Source organism: Palaemon carinicauda, chromosome 44 (assembly GCF_036898095.1).
Source record: "Palaemon carinicauda isolate YSFRI2023 chromosome 44, ASM3689809v2, whole genome shotgun sequence".
Lineage (NCBI taxonomy): Eukaryota > Metazoa > Arthropoda > Malacostraca > Decapoda > Palaemonidae > Palaemon > Palaemon carinicauda.
This window is the reverse complement of record NC_090768.1, coordinates 20,039,107-20,059,106: the sequence shown is the minus strand read 5'-3', so window position 1 is coordinate 20,059,106 and position 20,000 is coordinate 20,039,107. Positions and strand designations below refer to the sequence as shown.

The 20,000-nt window shown below is 33.1% G+C and overlaps 1 protein-coding gene across 4 annotated transcripts in view; it reads right to left on the bottom strand.

Moving 5' to 3' along the window:
* The window catches only part of LOC137634159 (glutamate receptor 1-like), a 585,224-nt gene that overhangs the window by 564,920 nt on the left and 304 nt on the right, over window positions 1–20,000 (bottom strand). For all 4 annotated transcript variants that reach the window (XR_011042460.1, XM_068366416.1, XM_068366415.1 and 1 more), the window contains exon 1: window positions 19,360–20,000. This exon is cut by the window's right edge and continues 304 nt beyond it. Coding sequence is in view for 3 of the 4 variants with exons in the window: in XM_068366416.1 (XP_068222517.1) it covers window positions 19,360–19,474 (115 nt within the window). In the remaining variant the exon portion in view is untranslated. The remainder of the gene's footprint in view (window positions 1–19,359) is intronic.

Sequence of the window (20,000 nt, the reverse complement as noted above, 5' to 3'; positions counted from 1 at the left end):
TGTCAGTTTCGATATAATACATCGCGCTTAATTAGTAGAGTATAAATCAGAACTGACGTTAGTAAGAAACCTAATTATTAATTCATGTCTATGTTTAGATATGAAAATGCTCAATGTGCTTGCAAAGATAAAGTTCTGGTTAGTTAACGTAGCTTCTCTTTTAGTCTCTTAATTTGTTCTTTCATCTTCAAAGGTACTTATTTACTACCAGATACAATAAGCTAATTATTATGTCCTAATGATTTACATCTCTCTCTCTCTCTCTCTCTCTCTCTCTCTCTCTCTCTCTCTCTCTCTCTCTCTCTCTCTCTCTCTCTCTCTCTCTCCAGCTGTCTTTACCAAGTTAGATGTAATTGCAATTTGCGCTGTGACTTGTAGATTAATAATGAGAAGTATATTTCTCACTTAAACTTATTAACTGATAAATAAATAGGAAAAGATATCGCAGCTCTACCTCCGTTTCCTTTACAGTTCAATTACACCCTTTCAGTCTCGGAATTAATTCGATTTCCAGAGAAGAAGAAAAAACACTTTGGGTCATTTTCGGAACCTGAATCCTTTTTTGAGAAAAGGTTTGGATTTCACCATCATTGCAATGTTTTACGAACATTTTTTCCTCTATAAATTATTTAAGAAAGGGAAATTATGTCCCACCTTCTTGATTAAATTAAGCACAGCTTTGATCTCCAGTAATACACTTCCTATTTTATCTGCGTCTTTTAATGTACACACGTTTATGATTATTGCAACAATCATAGTTTAGCACGTTATTTTGCTGTGAAAATTTCACAAATAAAAATAATCAATTAATTATTGGTTCCATTCATCCTCGATACCTTATTTCTACTAACATTTGCCATCAATCTTCAAATATTACAAACAACTTTGAGGTTTATCGCCAATCTTCGAAACTGTTCTTAGATTACAAAATCTTCTTGCATTTCCAGTCACTGACTCATCCATAGAATTATTAAACATACGTGGAAATATCACTGATTTTTTTTAATCCCAATTTTATATTAAACAAGTCACTTTATTATATTTTATCATAAAAACGTATAATAATTCGTACCAACTGCAGAATCTTGTGTACATTCTCAATTTGCTATTTGATAATATCTCTGAAGATTCACCTATACCATGGACAGCTTCTGACAATCATCTCCCGTAACATTTAGGTCTGGCCCACATTTTCATTCTTCTTGATAATTAGCGCAAACGGACACAAACACCCCCCCCACACACACACACACACACATATATATATATATATATATATATATATATATATGTGTGTGTGTGTGTGTGTGTGTGTGTGTGTGTGTGTGTGTGTTTGCGTGCATATTCGCATGTGGGCTCTCCATGATATTTTTTGTAATTGATTTGCTTACGATAATTGGTGATAGCCAGTGTTGCGCATCGGTTTGCATAGAGAACTCAAATGTAAGGATCTTAAAAATGTTAGCGTAATGAGTCTTAGTACAGTTTAGCGCTTAATGTGCAATTATTACGATTTTTAATGCTGGAATCCTATATTTAACTATTATCTCCAAACGGTAATGGAAGTTGATTTATATTTTGTGACATCTTCAACAGTACGAATCATAGACGTCATCTGTAATACCCCATTTGCTTCCTTGTAATGAAAAATATCGGTGCTGCAGTTAAGTCTTCCACTTAATTGTTCATGCAGCAAAGTACTTTCTGCTTTACTTCCAGTGCTATAAAAACGGAGCTATCTTTCAATGTTAAAATCTATAGAATCCAGCATTCTTATGTTAGATAACGTTTCCGTGGAGCTCGCCTTGCGGGACGTTAGATACCTTCTGACATTTTGATGGTAAAGAAGTAGATTTCAAACACCTTCTGAAAACATAAATGACACCTCACACGTCTCGAATTGTCGTACTAACCGCACCAGGACTCCTCACTGCTGGGAGGAAGGACGCTGGTGAATGGTACAACACATGAACATAAGCGATATCAGGCAGGGCAGCCGATCGGGACTATGGTCTACACCCAAAAAGCCATAGCAAAGTTCTTCAAAAAAAAAGCAACCGGGCTTACCCCATACAAATGGGAAGAAACACGTTAATAGAAGAACAAGAAGTAGATTTGGATTGCAATACCGAATCCACCTATTAATTTTCGAAATTATTGCGTTATTTCAAACCATCTACGAATATTTCAAGTAGATTCTACTGGGGAAGATAAGAAGGTTTCATAAATTAGGAATAATCTCAGAAATATGTCATTCAGCAGTATCTTGTAAAGGAACAGCCCTTCATTGCCTATCCTAAAAAAAGAAAAGGGTGGTAACTTCACTGGAATATGAAGCTCTTATATTTGCTATACTGTTGATGACATATCACCTCTGATTTAAGCTGTTTCTGCTATAATTACTATTTTTATAATGTTATTATTATTATTATTATTATTATTATTATTATTATTATTATTATTATTATACCAAATGTACTATTTAAAAGAATAAAGAGTGATCCTTTCTCTAAATATCCTTGAGGAGACTTAAAATTTTCGTTGTCACATAGGTTTTACCGAAGAATAGCCCAGTAATATTATTTGATTAAATACTTACACATATGTAGATTTATATTCACAGCTACACATAAAACACACACACATACACACACTCACACACATACACACACACTTTCACACACACACACACACACACACACACACACACATATATATATATATATATATATATATGTGTGATCTTTTTTATAATTACGTATGCGTATTCAACATTTCAGCCATTTCCTCTTAACACTGGATCCAAAAGTAATATAAGATACTGGTCTCGCCAACATTCATATTTAAACGTTGGACTGTAGCTCATCGGCAGTGCATAAGAAAAAAAGCTTACATAAACAGTTCTGTATCTTCACAACCGGCTTTATTGCACTTTCATACTTATCAGACATAAATGTCATTCATTTTTCCTTATCCTCTTCTCTTGTCACTTACTAGTTATATAATTGTTTTCACAAACATGGAGTCCTACATCATATCTATATGAACTAACCTCAAAACTTCGTGACAATTATAAAAACCTTTTATCACCTTTCCCGCATTTTTACACCACAATTTCAGTCGGCAATTTTCTGAAAAGGCTTCAACGTTTTTTCTTATATTTGAATTCAACATCCGTATTTCACTTTTATATAGGATAATTTGTTGAGCGCCGCCTTTATGTACAACAACCTTTGTTTTCCGTGACTTTGTAAGTCTCCATCCAATTTTTTCAACACCCATCCAAGGCCAAGTTGGATGGAACACTTCAGTAAGGTCACAAATAGGAGATACGAAGGGAATAATTTGATTCATATACCTAAAGCTGATGAAGACCTTGATGTGCACATGAATGAGTTCAGTGTGTTTGAAGTCGAAGCTGTTACTAGAAAACTCAAAAGATGGAAAGCACCTGGTTACGATGGAATAACTGCCTAGATTATACTGGCCGAAAAATGAAGTGATCCCTAGAATGCTTACAAGATTATTTTGTAGAATGTGGCATGAAGAGGGAAAACCTGATAAATGTGGGCTAGGATTGTTGGTGAAAATGGCAAAAAAAGGACACCTGACTGATTGAAATAATCACAGAAGTATCAAACTTACGTCAATTGTCATGAAAGTATATAGCATGCTTATTTTAAAGAGATTAGAGAGAAATATTGATGAAAAGCTGAGAGATGAACAAGCAGGATTTAGAAAAGGTAGAAGTTGTACTGACCAAATTTTCATTTTGAAACATGTTGTACAGCAATGCGTAGAATACAGAAATCCACTTTTGATGGTATTTGTGGACTATGAAAAAGCCAATTTTGTGGAGATTCCTGAGTTATTATGGAATTCCTCTTGAATATGCAAATTTGATCAAGCCTGTACATAAGCATAGCAAGTGCAAAGTTAATTTTAGTGGAGTCCTATCAAATGAATTCCCAGTGAACAGCGAAGTACCCCAAGGGAATGTCTTGTCACTTATGTTGTTTATCCTTCTCATGGATTTTGTAATGCGTAGAACACTTGGAGATGGTGGAGAATGGTTGGACTGGATTGGTAATAGGAAAGTAGCTGACCTAGAATATGCTGATGATGCTGCCCTTATTAGCTTAACACGACAGGACTTGCAAAGCTTGCTTACCAGAATGCATTAAATATCACACTAGGTTGGTCTCAAGAAAAATAGAAGAAAGACAGAGATGATAAGAACGGAATATGCAGTGAAAAATGAAATATCCTTGGAAGGAGAAAGGATTAATGAGGTAGAATAAGTGAAATATTTAGGAACTATGATCTCCAATATAAAGTCATTAGAATTGGAGTTAAGTGAACGCTTGAAAAAAGTAAATCACGCAATAGCAAGGTAAAGTGAAAATTGGGAATGCAATCGCCTGAAATTACGCATAAAAATCAGGCTATATACCAGTTTAGTGAGATCTGTGTTACTGTATGGACATGAGTCGTGGTATGACAATGAAACAGTCTCCACTAGATTTAGTAGATTTAAGGATAAAGCCCTCAGAAGAATATTGGGAGCTGAATGGCAGGACAGGATTAAAAATTAAACTATAAGAGAAATTACTCGACCGCCATATGGGGATGAGATCATGGTGAGGGATAGGCTCCACAAGACACTAGAAGAGTTAGAAGGCCCAGGGCTACATGGCTGATAAATATGAAGCATGAAGTGGGAAATGATGAGCGGAGAAGTATTGAATCAAAAGGTCAAGATAGAGACGATTAGCGAAATGTAACCAAGGCCCTTTATGTCAATGGCGTATGAGGAGATGATGATGATGATTACCTTCCTACCTTCTCTTATTCTATAACTCACCCATCTTTCTCTTTCACAGTGTGTTTTATCCATCCAAATACTTGGAATAATCCATTTGACTAATTTTTTTAACAAGCTGTTTTGGCTTTCAGTTGTCTCTGTTGTCCTAGTTTCCACTTACATACATTCTCACTGAAATTGACTCTTAACATTCTCCTCCGGCTAATCTTTCAACTTCCTTTACACGATTTTACAGGGTCTCTTTACTATCTCCTTTCGGTCTGTATAGTTAGCAAATGTCAGTAACTTCACGCTGAATCTGAATTCATGAATCGTTTGCTTTAAACTTTACTTTGAAACGATATCCACTATCATTTCAAACTTCTCAAATCCCTCTCGCCATTCGGATATTAACCCTTTGAGTGTCAACCCTTAACTAACTGTTTTGGCACTCAAGCCCCAGATCCTTTTCTTTGGTATTTTACTTCTCCCATTTTAGCACAAAATCTATACAAGATAGGATATTTTGTAAATGTTCATATATGTAAATTATAAAAGAAAAAAAATAGTAATTACTGGACGTAAAATACACTTAATGACGCCGATCTGAGTAGAAAAATTGTATGTAAAATATGTCCGAAGGGATAAACTGACATTTATACAGGAAATGCCTCTGGCGCACTTTCCCCTCTTTCTTACTCACAATTCATCATAAAAAATAAATAATTGTTCTAGAAACTAATTTTCTATACAATATATTCTCGATGCTTACCAAATCAAATATCTATGAATTATGTTTTTAGACAGAAGATGCTTTTCACATTAATTTTTAATCTTCCCATACATCCACTAAATTCTTTTCTTGCCGATACTTTTATCCCCCATTTCATATTCCCAGTTAAAATATTGCCATGCACCTTCAATAGTATACTAAGTTGTATCATGTTCTTCAGAATTTTACAATCTATTATATTACCATAAGTTCTCACAAAACAACAGTTATTGATCTTGCCTATTCCTTTAGAACCTTTTCTTATAGACATACTTTTAAAACTCTTGCTTGCCAATGATTCATTTCTTCATCACTGTATTATAGGTTCTCACAAAATTCTAGCAAATCCTTGTGTCTGATGTCAGGAGTCACTTCTACAAGTCTTCAAGAAATTCTTTAAGTCTTCAGTCTATTCTCTCTAACAAATATTACTCATTCTTTCGACCTAAGAGTGTTCAATTCAGATTGCATCTTTCCATTAGCGTCATTAATTCGTGGAACCATTGATTTATCTTATATTTGCTAGCGATAGCATGGTGTGTATAATGAGCGTTATGCATTTTGCATAAGATTTTTTTTCATAATTCTGACCATCCATTACATTCAGATCTTCCCGGACAGTTTCATCCTGTTCGTAAAACTAGGTCTGCAGTTAATTCTAAGTCAGGCCTTCTCCATCATGAGTTTCAATACTACGCAGTACTCTTGATGTTTTATTCCAGCTCTGACCAAGTTGTGGAATGATCTTCCTAATCGGTAGTTGAATCAGTAGAACTTCAAACTCGCAGCAAATGTTTTTATGTTGAACAGGCTTGTGAAAGTCCTTTTATAGTTTATTAATCAAATATCTGTTTTAATGTAGTTAATGTTTTTAAAATATTTTATTTCAATTTTCATTACTTCTTATATCATTTATTTATTTCCTTATTTCCTATCCTCACTGGGCTATTGTTCCCTATTGGAGACCTTCGGCGCATAGCATCTTGCTTTTCTAACTAGGGCTGTAGCTAAGCTATTAGTAATAATAACAACAACAACAACAACAACGGAATCACCGCCAAGCTTTCCATCTCACCATAAAAGACAACAGCAAAGCGCCAGAAAAGAGGTCTCTCCAGACATGAATCCCCATTTGAATTTCCCGACATGTGGCAAGGTATTCTGTACAAACCCAAGATTGGATATGTGAGTCATATCAATGCACAAAACGGAGGGAGTATTCGTATTACACTTCAAATTTATTGGAGGGGTTAGAATCCTGTCGTCAGTAACGATGAACTGTAATTATGCTGTATATAAAAAACATATTCTCCTTGAAGTACTTCTCCCCTTCTCTTCTGTTTTTATGAGATATCTTATCTTTAATTTGAGATTTTTATGTCAATCATATTCAATGTCTTGCAAATTGTTGCAAATGATAATCCCTTCTCTACATGCACTTGCATCTCAAATAATCTTTAATTTTATTTCACCAAACCAAATATTTCATTGTGTCATTTGCATCTTTTTCTTACAACTTATGACTACAAACGTCGTCTTCATGGAATTTGAAGATATATGCACCAAATAAATAAAGAAACAAGTCAAGAAACAAATACACAAATATATATATATATATATATATATATATATATACTGTGTATATATATATATATATATGTATGTATATATATATATATATATATATATATATATATATATATATGTATGTATATATATATATATATATATATTCATATATATATATATATATGTATATGTATATGTATATATATATATATATTCATATATATATATATATATATATATATATATATATATATATATACACACACACAATGCATAAATGTGTCGGAAAAGTGTGTGACTATACTGCGCTATTATGAGAGTTGACATCAAATACTTTAATTGAAAATATTCAGCTGGAAAGTTAATTTTTACAGAAAAAGTCTCGATTAAAATTACGGAATATATGCATCTGCTACACGGGTTGTTTACATTTTACCTCAAAGCGCGTCAGGTACATATCAACTTTCCGAATAATGTGTCCATGATGTGGTATTGGGAATGAACTCTCATAATGGTGCCTTTATTATATTGCTTTTCATGTTTTGCCGAAAAAGGTCTTTAGTATTTCATTGTATGTCTATAGAGGTTACTTTCAATATGGTCATTATTTCTATTTCATGTTTCTTCACAATATTAATTTTTTCATAAACTCATTTTTATTTTCATAGAATATGTTTTTCATTACAAATATTACTTCTTTAGTACAAAATTATACGAACTCTAAAATCAAAGTATTTAATATTGCTACTCTTTAGTACCAATACATAAAATGGTTTTAATGTTCCCTTTTGTTATGAAGTGCAGCTTTCGTGTGAGTGTATGCTCTCGTATTTTCGAATCTGTATGTGAATAGTATGAGAATATTTGAATGTTTTTACCTTTGTTCTTTTAACATGTTGTTGTGGTTATGAGTTCCTTTTCGAAAATTTGAATTAAATTATACTGATTGATGGATAAACAAATAGGCCATACATTTTCCAATCTTAGATAATTTTTTTCCTGCATATCACGATGCCTCCTTATATTTACTTTACCTCACAGAACAGAAACCTGAACTTCACAACTAGATTTTTATATATTTTTGGAGGTTAACATTTGTCAAATATTCGTTAAGATATTTGACAAATAGGAAAAAAGTCATTATGTGAAAGAATCTAAATAGTCAGCGATTCAAACTTGATCTGAAAATCTGAAAGGAAGGAAATGGAACTCAAGAAAAAAAAAAAAAAAAAAACTCGAACTGAGAGTGAAAGAATGGCCAACACCTTAATGTTGCGAATAGAATTTATGATCCTTGATCAGCAGGGGGGATTTTGGAGGGGAAGGACATAGATCTCTTAAAGCTCCTCCCCTTCTCTGCTTTTTTTTGCGTGTGACGAGATTGGGAGAAAGTGCCAATGATCTCTGCCAGTTAAATTTGACAAGGCTGGCGTACATAAGCATAGAACACAGTAGCACACCCGGAAAGATTATCATACATACACACCGATGGAGTGGGTTCGCGTATAACCCTAAGAGTTTTTGTGCTAAAATGGGAGAAGTAAAATACTAAAGAAAAGGATCTGGGGCTTGAGTGCCAAAACATTTAGTAAAGGGTTGACACTCAAAGGGTTAATATCCGAATGGGGAGAGGGATTTGAGAAGTTTGAAATGATAGTGGATATTGTTTCAAAGTAAAGTTTAAAGCAAACGATTCATGAATTCAGATTCAGCGTGAAGTTACTGACATTTGCTAACAATACAGACTGAAAAGAGATAGTAAAGAGACCCTGTAAAATCTTGTAAAGGAATTTGAAAGATTAGCCGGAGGAGAATGTTAAGAGTCAATTTCAGTGAGAAGAACGACATGAAAGTAAGTGGAAACTAGGAACAAAGACAACTGAAAGCCTAAACAGCTTGTTAAAGAAATTAATCAAATGGATTATTCCAAGTACTTGGATGGATAAAACACACTGTGAAAGAGAAAGATGGGTGAGTTATAGAATAAGGGAAGGTAGGAAGGTAATCATCATCATCATCTCCTCATACGCCATTGACACAAAGGCCCTTGGTTACCTTTCGTTTCTGGTACTAAGAAAATTTTTTATAGTGAATCTGCTTTTCATGCTGATAAGTCCTTTTAAAGTATTAAATGATGCTCATGAATGGCCCGAGCAAGGGACAGTGACATTGTCTTATCGAGCAGGACAATGCCCTAGAGACTGACCGCATAACGTATGATCAGCGCCCAATCCCCCCTCTACCCAAGCTAGAACCAAGGAGGGCCAGGAAATGGCTGCTGATAACTTAGCAGCTAGACCTATAGGCTCCCCCAAACCCTTCATCCATAGCTCACAAGGATGGTAAGGTTGCAGCGACCAAAAAACCTAACGAGTTTGAGCGGAACTCGAACCCCCGCCTGGCGTTCACCAATCAGGGACGTTATGACATCGGCCACCAGAACCCTTTGTTGCAGAAATAAAGAAAATGAATCACTGTCACATATTCTTTGAGCTTTATTACAAGAATGCACTACATGTGCTGAAAACTCCCTCAATGTTACCCAGTGCATGTACCTACAAACCTATACTTATCAGCTGTGCGACCGATCGCATTCCCAGAGTTCTGTTCACTTCAATCTTGAATGTTTTATCTCGCGTTCTTTATAGCTTTGCCCTCCTGCTCCAATATATCTTGCAATCCACCTCTTAAATCCTTATAGCTCTTCCTTTCCTTTCTCCCAACACATCCATATTATACACTATTCCCCTAACCTTCCGTCCTCTGTTCTTTCCACAGTTCGAATCCATTTCTTGACTTGGTATCTTTTCAATCAGTGTATTTCCCACCCCTTTTCACTCCTTGCCTCTCTATGCATGGTACTGGGACGTTCTTTGTGTTCAAGACCCACTGTTATTTGTCTGCACTTTGGGTTTCCCCAAAGTCCTACAACCTTACTTTCATAGGAACTGTTCCTCAAATTACCTGCATATACCTCTTACTTTCATTCCTTCATCAATTTTGTAACTCGCCTGCTTTTTAATCTAATCAAAATCTATATAATTATCACCTAAATCTATTGGTGAATTAATGTCTTCTAATTCTACTCATATATTCAGTCTCATTACCAACGTATTTCCCAAACATCCTCCATACCGTACTCTTGCATTCATTCATTTTCAACTTTCGAAAATACAACCCCTTTCCAGTGCTTCCACGTTTCTCTAGTTATACTATCTCTACACTACATTGTCTGCAAACATCAGCCATTCATAATGTATCCATCACAAGTTTTCATAGTCTTCACATTGCACCTGCATTTTGTGTTTCGCTGATTTTCTTTATTACTTCATCCGTAAAGATTATATAACCGCAATTAAGCAATTTATTATGACGAAATTGCAGAAGATGTGGAATGATGAATCCGACAATAAGTTGTAACAAGTGACACATATTATTTATTCATGGCATTCCTCAACGGAGAGAGAGACAAAAGCGCACGACACAGACTAGATTTAACTGGCAATGTCTGTAATACTATATTAACAGAATATATTTTAATGTAAAATATGAGTCTCAAATTTGGGTCCAAAAACAATGAATGGCATTTTATCTGAATTTGTTCTTAGGATTATCGTTTTTAAGGAATACAGTTCTAATACTTTTAAAAAAAATGGTTTATGCATAGTAGTTTTAAATTTTTGTATTTAAATTTTATCAGTTATTTGATTTTAAATAATTTATTTTATTGGTTCCAGATTTTTTCGTGGGCCAGCTCTGTGAGAGTCGAGTTAGAGTCATTAGGTCGGTTAAATATCCGCCCATTTTTAATAATAATAGACCATTTTGCACTAGACCAATAACATTCATCTACATATTCCAATACTTTCAGTGATTTTTACCTATGTTTATGCTCCTCATCTCTCTCTCTCTCTCTCTCTCTCTCTCTCTCTCTCTCTCTCTCTCTCTCTCTCTCTCTCTGTAATATATACAGTATACATGAGAGAGAGAGAGAGAGAGAGAGAGAGAGAGAGAGAGAGAGAGAGAGAGAGAGAGAGAGAGAGAGAGAGAGAGAGAGAGAGAATATCTCGATGTATATTTGTGTACCTGGGTTTAGCTTATATTTACGAACTTATTTATAATGCGTGAAGAAATTGAAACGTAGGCTGATTATTATTGCTATTATGAATACACATACACAACTTGTAATATATATATATATATATAATATATATAATATATATATATATATATATATATATATATATATATATATGTTTATGTGATATGTGAGGACATGGTTGATGTGTATTTTCTCTAAAAGATCATAGTCATCAAGCATACCTTGCAATATTTGGCTCTTGCAGTATAGTCTATTGAGTTTTTGTTTTTCTCATTAATTTTAAAGAGGTTATGAAATATTTGAATTAAATCAGTTTACTGTTATCTTATTGATGAATCAAAAGCAAATCAGGATTGTCTTCTTTTTTATGGAAAAAGGTAACTTTTCGAAATAAACATTTTAGCTTTAAATACATGTGTAGCCTCTACTTGAAATATGATGGTGCTTGAAAAAGGCCTGGACTTCGTTTTGTTGAAAAGTTGCGTTTAATTTGTTTCTATCCTCTGCAAGTTTCCTTGTGTTTTATTTATGTAGTCTCAGTTCATAAGAAGAAAATTTATTTTTGTATGACAATATAAAATATTTAGATGATTTCAGGTTTACAATACTTTATTACAGAATTGGTCAATTGGTTTATTTTTCTTCTTTATTTTGTTTTACAAAGACTTCTGCTTTAAAATGAATATAATCAATATCTTGGTAAATAACCAGGAATCTCTCTTTTTATAGGTATTATGATCGGTTATATTTGCGTTGAACATAGGATACCGGGTATTTTTAACCTATCTCAATCATTTCCATTTTCATTGGTAAATGTTATTTTACGATTAATTTGGATATTGCATCTGATGCTCTGCCATTGTCATTGAGACTAAAAATTCAAGTTACATGCCATTTAAAAAAAAAATTCGTTCTTAGATACTGTATATATATACTTAAATTATTACTGCTGATATTGCATGTGATCTATTCATAACCAAATGCTAACAAATATAATAGGTCTACAAGCAATTTGTCCAAAAAAGATACATTTGTTAAATATTTATCATATCTTTTCTAAAAGAAATGACGTATTTAACCAAGATTTAGATTTTCATTTTGGCAATGAATATAAGGAGGTAATTTATCATTCGGTTTTTATTCTATTTACGACAGGAAAATAAATAACTTGTCAATTTCTGATCTGAAATTCATTAATAACTTCAATTTTTATATATGATATTGAAATATATCCTCACCACAGAATAATATCCTATCTGCAAGCCAGTATAAATGGAATATTTCTACCACTCACCTCATGAATATACAATATGAAGTAAGCGTTTGGAAAGATATAGCTCCCGGAAATCGAGTCCTAAAGTAGGAAAGGACTGATAGCTGGTTGTGTATATAATTCACCATTATACATTCGTGCATGTTTCCTGGTGTCTAACTTCTTATTGTCACTACTAATCCAAGTACACTAGATCCATTTTTTGCTCTGCTGCGTTGATAAATTACCATACGCTTTTGGGATATGTGTTCCTTGAAAAACCTGAGGTAGGTTGTTTAGCCTCATCCGAAGTGCCACTTCTATAATATATATATATATATATATATATATATATATATATATATATATATATATATATATATATATATATATAGATATAGATATATACATATATATATATATATATATATATATATATATATATTTATATATATATATATATACAGAGAGAGAGAGAGAGAGAGAGAGAGAGAGAGAGAGAGAGAGGGAGAGAGAGAGAGAGAGAGAGACAGAGAGAGAGAGAGAGAGAGAGAGTTGTACCCGAGTCGTATCCTCGTCCCCAGCTCAATCTTTACTATGGTTGTTAGAGTCTACTATAACACAACCCTACGACGACCACATAGCTAAGAATGGGAAGTATGGGACACATGCCATTGTTCAGAGCCCATTGTAAATTAAATTTGGCAATGTAAGTAATTTACGATGTTATGACTAGGAGGGAAGAGAGTAGCTGAATATGGGAAATATACTAGGTAACGAGGTGTAAGTGAAAGTTGGAATGTACGATGGGATTGATGAGCCCACGCTTCTTTGTGGAGTTGAAGTGGTAATGTTCAGTGTTGATATTGAAGACAGGTTTTTCTTTAGATGTTGTAGTCAATTGTGTAAAAGCTATTGGAATGTGAAGAAATTCTGAGATATGGCGAAGGGATAGAAATATTTTGATAGCAAAAATGTTACGGTTTATTTTGGAAAGTATCATGACTTTGATCTCTTCCTTTCTTAATCCTGTTCAAACTATTGATAGTTTGGTACGGTTCAGATTGCCATGCATTTCATGTGACATGGGCTCTTGCGTTGACAGGCCTATAAAAGGGGACGTACACTTGCGCATGAGTAGGTGAAGACTTTTCATAATGGAGAGAGTGTATGAAAACCATACTAGATTGGTATTGAAAACACAGATGATGTACAGTATGATGATGAAATGAGTGTAACCAGAAACACTTGAGCTGAGAGGGAGACCGGAGCTGAAGTCTAGGGGCACTGGTAGCCGCACTTGATTACACACTCAATCCGACACTTCCTAGGCCCTGGAAAAATATTCTTTTGTTGTCTGGAGAATCCTTGCTGGCTGAGCGCTACACTATTGACATTACCCTGCCTACATCATTAGAGCGATTGTAACAACCTGTTTCCATCAATTATTTGACTTTGTTGTACCCGTCAAACATTATATTCACACAAAGAAGTCTTTGAAGTCGGAAATTTGAGGGTATAGATCAGGCCTTGCTATTCAGTTCCAAAATATTATATGCCCTGTTCTCCTTTTCTTCCAGAATCTTTTAAACTGTAAGTTCCTCAATGATATACTTCCAAAAGACCACGAAATCTCTCTGAGAAGAAGAATGGTCTGGAATGAAACATGTATTGGTTGAAATATTTGCACGAGAGAAAAAAACACCCCTGTAATCAGAATTTTCGTCAATAGAAGGTTTGTTTTTTAGTTCCAGGGTTAAACATGCGTGATATTCACAATTCTTGATGGTAAACATTTAGGGGAAAATGTTAGATTGTTTCTACTGTGGTTTAAAAAAAATAGGAATTGTGTATCCAAATTTATTTTTTAGTTTATCTTTTTTATGTAATAATATGAAGTCTGGGAGGTTACAGATTAATTAAAAATTGAAGTAATCAATATTAGCGGCGTGACTAGTCATTTTATAGGTAAATTATTGTGCTGCTTCGAATAATATCCAGATTTAGCATTAATCGTTAGCTTGATATATCAGATTCTCGAAACCATGAAACATTTATTTCATTTCCCTTTTTAAAAATATTTATGTTTAAGGGTTTAAAGACCACTCCTGCGTTGTAAAGACAAGTGACAGCGACAATGTCCAAGTCAGTAAGTTAATGCCCTTGTATCTGACCATATATACATACGATCAGCGCCCAAGCCTCCTCTCAACCGAAGCTAGGAACAAGGAGGGCCAAGTAATGGCTGGTGATGATTCAGCAGGTTGACCAATAGCCCCTTCCACTTTATCCTCAGTTCACAAGAATGGTGAGTTTGCCGACACTATAAGAAACTATCGAGTTTGAGTGCAACTCGAACCCCAGTCCGCCCATCGTCAGACAGGGACGTTTCCAATTGGGCACCACAACTCTTTATATTAAGAAAAAATCGATGCAACAAAACTTACTTTTATCTTTTTTTTCCTTTTCTTTACTATGTGTGTTTGTGTTCGTATATGGGACCCCATTTGTGTATTTCGTTATGTATTCAACAGTATTAGGAAATTTGCACGCAGGCCTTATCAGTACAAGCAAATAAATATATATCTTACTTGTGAGACAGAGGGAATCTTCTTGGATTTCATTCAAATAGACGTGTATCAGAAGCTGTCTCCTTTTCTTCGATTTGTTTCTTTGAAGAGATAAAACAGCTATATCATTTTCTTCGATTTGTTTCTTTAAAAAGGAAAATAAGAACCTCTTCCCATTTCTGATATATGCTTCTTTAAGAATTAAAATTAGCGATTTAGATATTTTAAATTTTTTTCTTTAAGCGAGATATTTAGGTTATTCGTTGTTTACATGTTTACGAATGGGTAATTTTTATTAGCTTGTAAAGTTGACGAGAGGTAATAACGTAAACGTCTAAAAATTATTTTTTTTTTTTATGGAAATGCCACGCATATCATTTAATGTTTTGTTATTTTTATTTATAAACAATTTGATTAAAACCAGTAGCATATTTTATGCGTATGAGTATATTATTCTTATTGTGATTTGTAGATGTGTTAACCAACAGTAAAATCATGTCATCCGCCGATTAAGGGAACATTTATTATCCTTTTATTCTAGATTTTGTGCGTTATTCTATGGGACTGGTAAGGTTTAAGATTCTCTCTCTCTCTCTCTCTCTCTCTCTCTCTCTCTCTCTCTCTCTCTCTCTCTCTCTCTCTCTCTCTCTCTCTCTCTCTCTCTTTCTCTCTCTCTCTCTCTCAGTATCATACAGTAAGACACTGAAAACTGATTACACTATATACAATTTGTATATTCTGCACCACTTATCGGATTTCATTCAATACAAGAAAGTTATGTGAGACACGGCTGCTTACTAAAGGAAACAATTCACTAATAATGAAATTAATACTACACCTTATCTAAAATCAATGGAGAGAAGATGACACAAATCAATTTGCATATCCAATTATTTAAGTAGCTGAGTACTTTTGAAGAGATGTGGAAGGAGTAATGCAAGGCAAAATGTGCAAATCAGTACGCATTTCACAGTAACAAGCAAGATAATGCATGCAGGAATTATTCAACCACGTTCTTTGAACACCTTTGGAATACTGGCCTTTTAGATGAATCATCATAAACGCAAAAAAAGGTTGAAAGTTGAGAGAAACTGTCTGTGAAGCACTTGCGGAAGGAGATAAAGAAATGATGGAGTTTCGAGTACGGATAAATGGAGTAATAATAAAAGGAAAATTCATATGCAGATTCAGTAATGAATAGAAAAGATATTTTAGAATATTCCTTATCTATACCACATGCACACAGATACACACACGCATATATATATACATATATATATATATATATATATATATATATATATATATATATATATATATATATATATATATATATACATACATACATACACATATGCAAACACATATATATACAGATATATAGATACATATATGTATATACATACATACATACATATATATATATATATATATATATATATATATATATATATATATATACACATCCATTGTGTTTGAGTCATAAGTTACACTTAGACTCATCTATTATTTGTAAATGTACCCTAATTGCTTGTGTATCATTTTCAGAAAACACTTCTCAAATTGTGAAGGTAACTGTTTCTTATATTATACTTAGGAATATGAGGGCAAGAATACATAAAGGGAAATATACATGGTAGGACCCAAATGCAAGTCCAGTAAAATGTCTTGAAAATCTTAGTATATGAAGATTTTTCAACTGTGGAGGCGTGAATTATGTATGTACAATATTACTTGTTCTGAAATCAATTTTGTAAGCATATGTGTTATAATTGAGGATATGGTAGGTGCTTTCTGTTATTACAATATGTAATAAAACACGCGAAAATGATTGACACAGTATTATCGTGATAATAGCCACTTAGTGTTCATGGGGTGATGAAAAAAAAGAAAAAAATTATTCCATGATTATTGAAATGGTGAATTTATATAGAAGGAAAGGGATGTGTTATTACACTACAATCAACCTTTCTTTCCAAATCGTCTTGGAATGAGTCTTGAGAATCTGGAAGGAAAAGGAAACTCGCGAGGAGCTAGCGGATGGAGACAGCCATAACCAAATAACTAAATAGGCTCTCATGTTTTTTTTAAACTTGAATGAAAAGACTTCACTTGGTATGTAAAAAATTGTTATTTAGATGTTAAGGGAAAAAAAATAAGTTTCAATTAATATCTTTCGGGTTGTTGGAAAAAATATACAACGGAAAGTTAGTGGAAGAGCTGGAGTGATTCGATTTGAATATGATTTATCAACATTTTCATGTTAATTTCCTCTTCTTAGAAAGGAGGAGATGATTCAACTCCAAGAGTTTCCAAGTTATTTTGTATCGTTACACATACCAAATTATATTTTCTATTTACCTACCGAACCTCATCAGTGTCTTATTGTATCATATAGAACATGAATAGCTTTTTTTTTTTTTTCTAAATAAATTAGAAAATATTTGCAGCAGATAACTTCAAGATATTTTATTCTATTGATGATTTGATCCATAATCTTTTGATTTCATTGGGATAAAAGCTTGATCGGTCAACTTAAAGTTATCAAGAAAATTATGAACGTCCAATCACCTCTAAATTTCATATTGCTAAATACTGATTAATATATACTTATATAAATGCTGTACTGTATATGTGTATATATACATATACTCTATGTCTATGTGCAAGGATCTCTTCCTCTCCTTGAGAAGCAACTTTTTCACCTACCGTGAAGAAAATAGCATTAGTCTTATATGAGTATCTTCGAAACTTTAGGTAAATCCCTCTAGTGCTGACGAGACACTGAAGACGCTATCGGGCGAGAAGACGCATTGATACTTTCATCAGGGATGTCGACTGGAGCCCGGTATATAAGAACCTGTTCAACTAAGCGTAAAATTACATTACAACTCACCCTCTGAACGATTGGAGTGGCTGACTAGAGAGACACATTCTCATTGTCTCTGAAAGTTTAAGGTTTTTTCTTCCATTTTTCCCGCTGGGTAGTTATTGTTCAAGTGGAAATTAGAGGGCGTTAAGAAGAGGGGATTTAAGCCCCTTTTTAGAAATCCAATGCGATTCCAATGATACTACGTTTATGGGAATGGCGTTCTCATTTGGAGGGGCTCTTTTATTATTGGCATTATTTCATTATTATACTGGCTCTTTCTTTTCAAACTCCTGTTCACTAGAATTAACTAATGAAGATGGAAAAAAAATAAGAAATTCGTATAGGAATAAATATCATATCAGTTATAACTGAAAAAATATAATGAAATTACACATAGTACATTTATGTGTGTGTGTGTGTATATATATATATATATATATATATATATATATATATATATATATATCTATATATATATATACATACACACACAACTATGCATTCACTATCAAAAGGTTGTGGCATGGTGCATTTCAGTTACTTGCACTACCTAGTGCAATAGTGCAATTTTCATCTGTAGTAAGACATTTAAATTGAGGTTTTGAATGATCGAGTAACCCCAAGTAAAGGTTATGATACCGCAGTAAAAATAACAAATCCTCAGATTTTTTTGTACTTTGGTCTTCTAAATCTAGGAAGTGGTTGGTAGTTTCATATATATGTACATATCTAACTATATATCTATCAATCTATATATCTATCTAATAAGCACTCTCTTTGGTTCAAAGACCCAAGGTGAAATTTATATTATAAGAAAAATGTTCGATATGAAGAGGCCTGTCTGAATAAGGGAAAATCACAAGTGTTAGTAATGATCACAACATATATATATATATATATATATATATATATATATATATATATATATGTATATATATATATATATATATATATATATATATGTATGTATATATATATATATATATATATATATATATATATTAATTTCCAAATTTCCAATTAGTTTTTATTATTTCCCTTCTCTTGAAGTGTTGAATGTTACAGTAGTGGCTAAATAATTTTTTCTTATGTTTTTGTTATAAAGTTCGATATTTGATAACGTCATGTAATTGTATTGTATAAGTTATTGGTTAATTTGTGCTACAAAGCAAATTTATTTGAATATACACTGATAAGTTGAGTTTACATATGTATGCATATATATATATATATATATATATATATATATATATATATATATATATATATATATATATATACATATCTACATATATATTTATATATATATGTATATATATATATATATATATATATATATATATATATATATATCATATAGTGTATTTGTGACATGATTGTATCCCGAACAAATTTCAATAATGGTAAACCGTACTTACCTAAGGGTATCATTTCTGCCTTGATTGTGGCTGATAGAAGGAAGAGGCTGCTAATCAAAGCTGTCACCCTAGCCCATGGTCGCCCACACGTGTCAGTCTTCATCCCGCCTGCCATCAGAGTTGGTTTTCTGTTAATGAATGCTATCTGTTATGATGGAATTGACAATGCTGTGTCAGGGATTTTTGAACTTCACAAGTCTTCGGGTTATTCCTGGAAAGGAATAATATTTTCAACTCCGATATTTGTCTTCTGTCCCATTTATTATCTTATCTGGGGTAGGACGTCGGGAAGTCAATTGGTTCGTTACTCCTTCAAGATAAATGAACCCATTTTTTCTTTCCTGATACTATCATTCTCGATGATGTGTTTCCAAGGTAGTAGGAATTATCGAAATGAATTATTCATGACATAGTTTTCTGAATGCTGATTTAAGATCTGGCCTTTTTGACACCAGTTCATAATAACCTGTTCCTCTTCAAGGCATTTATGATAGCCTTTGTTTCCCATAAAGATTCACCATTGCATTCAAACTTCCAAAGTCGATATATTAAGTTATAATGATGATTGTTCTTACATGTATTTTAGATGCGTTTATTTTAAGATTGTGTTTAATTGAAGTTTACAATCATCTCTGTCATTA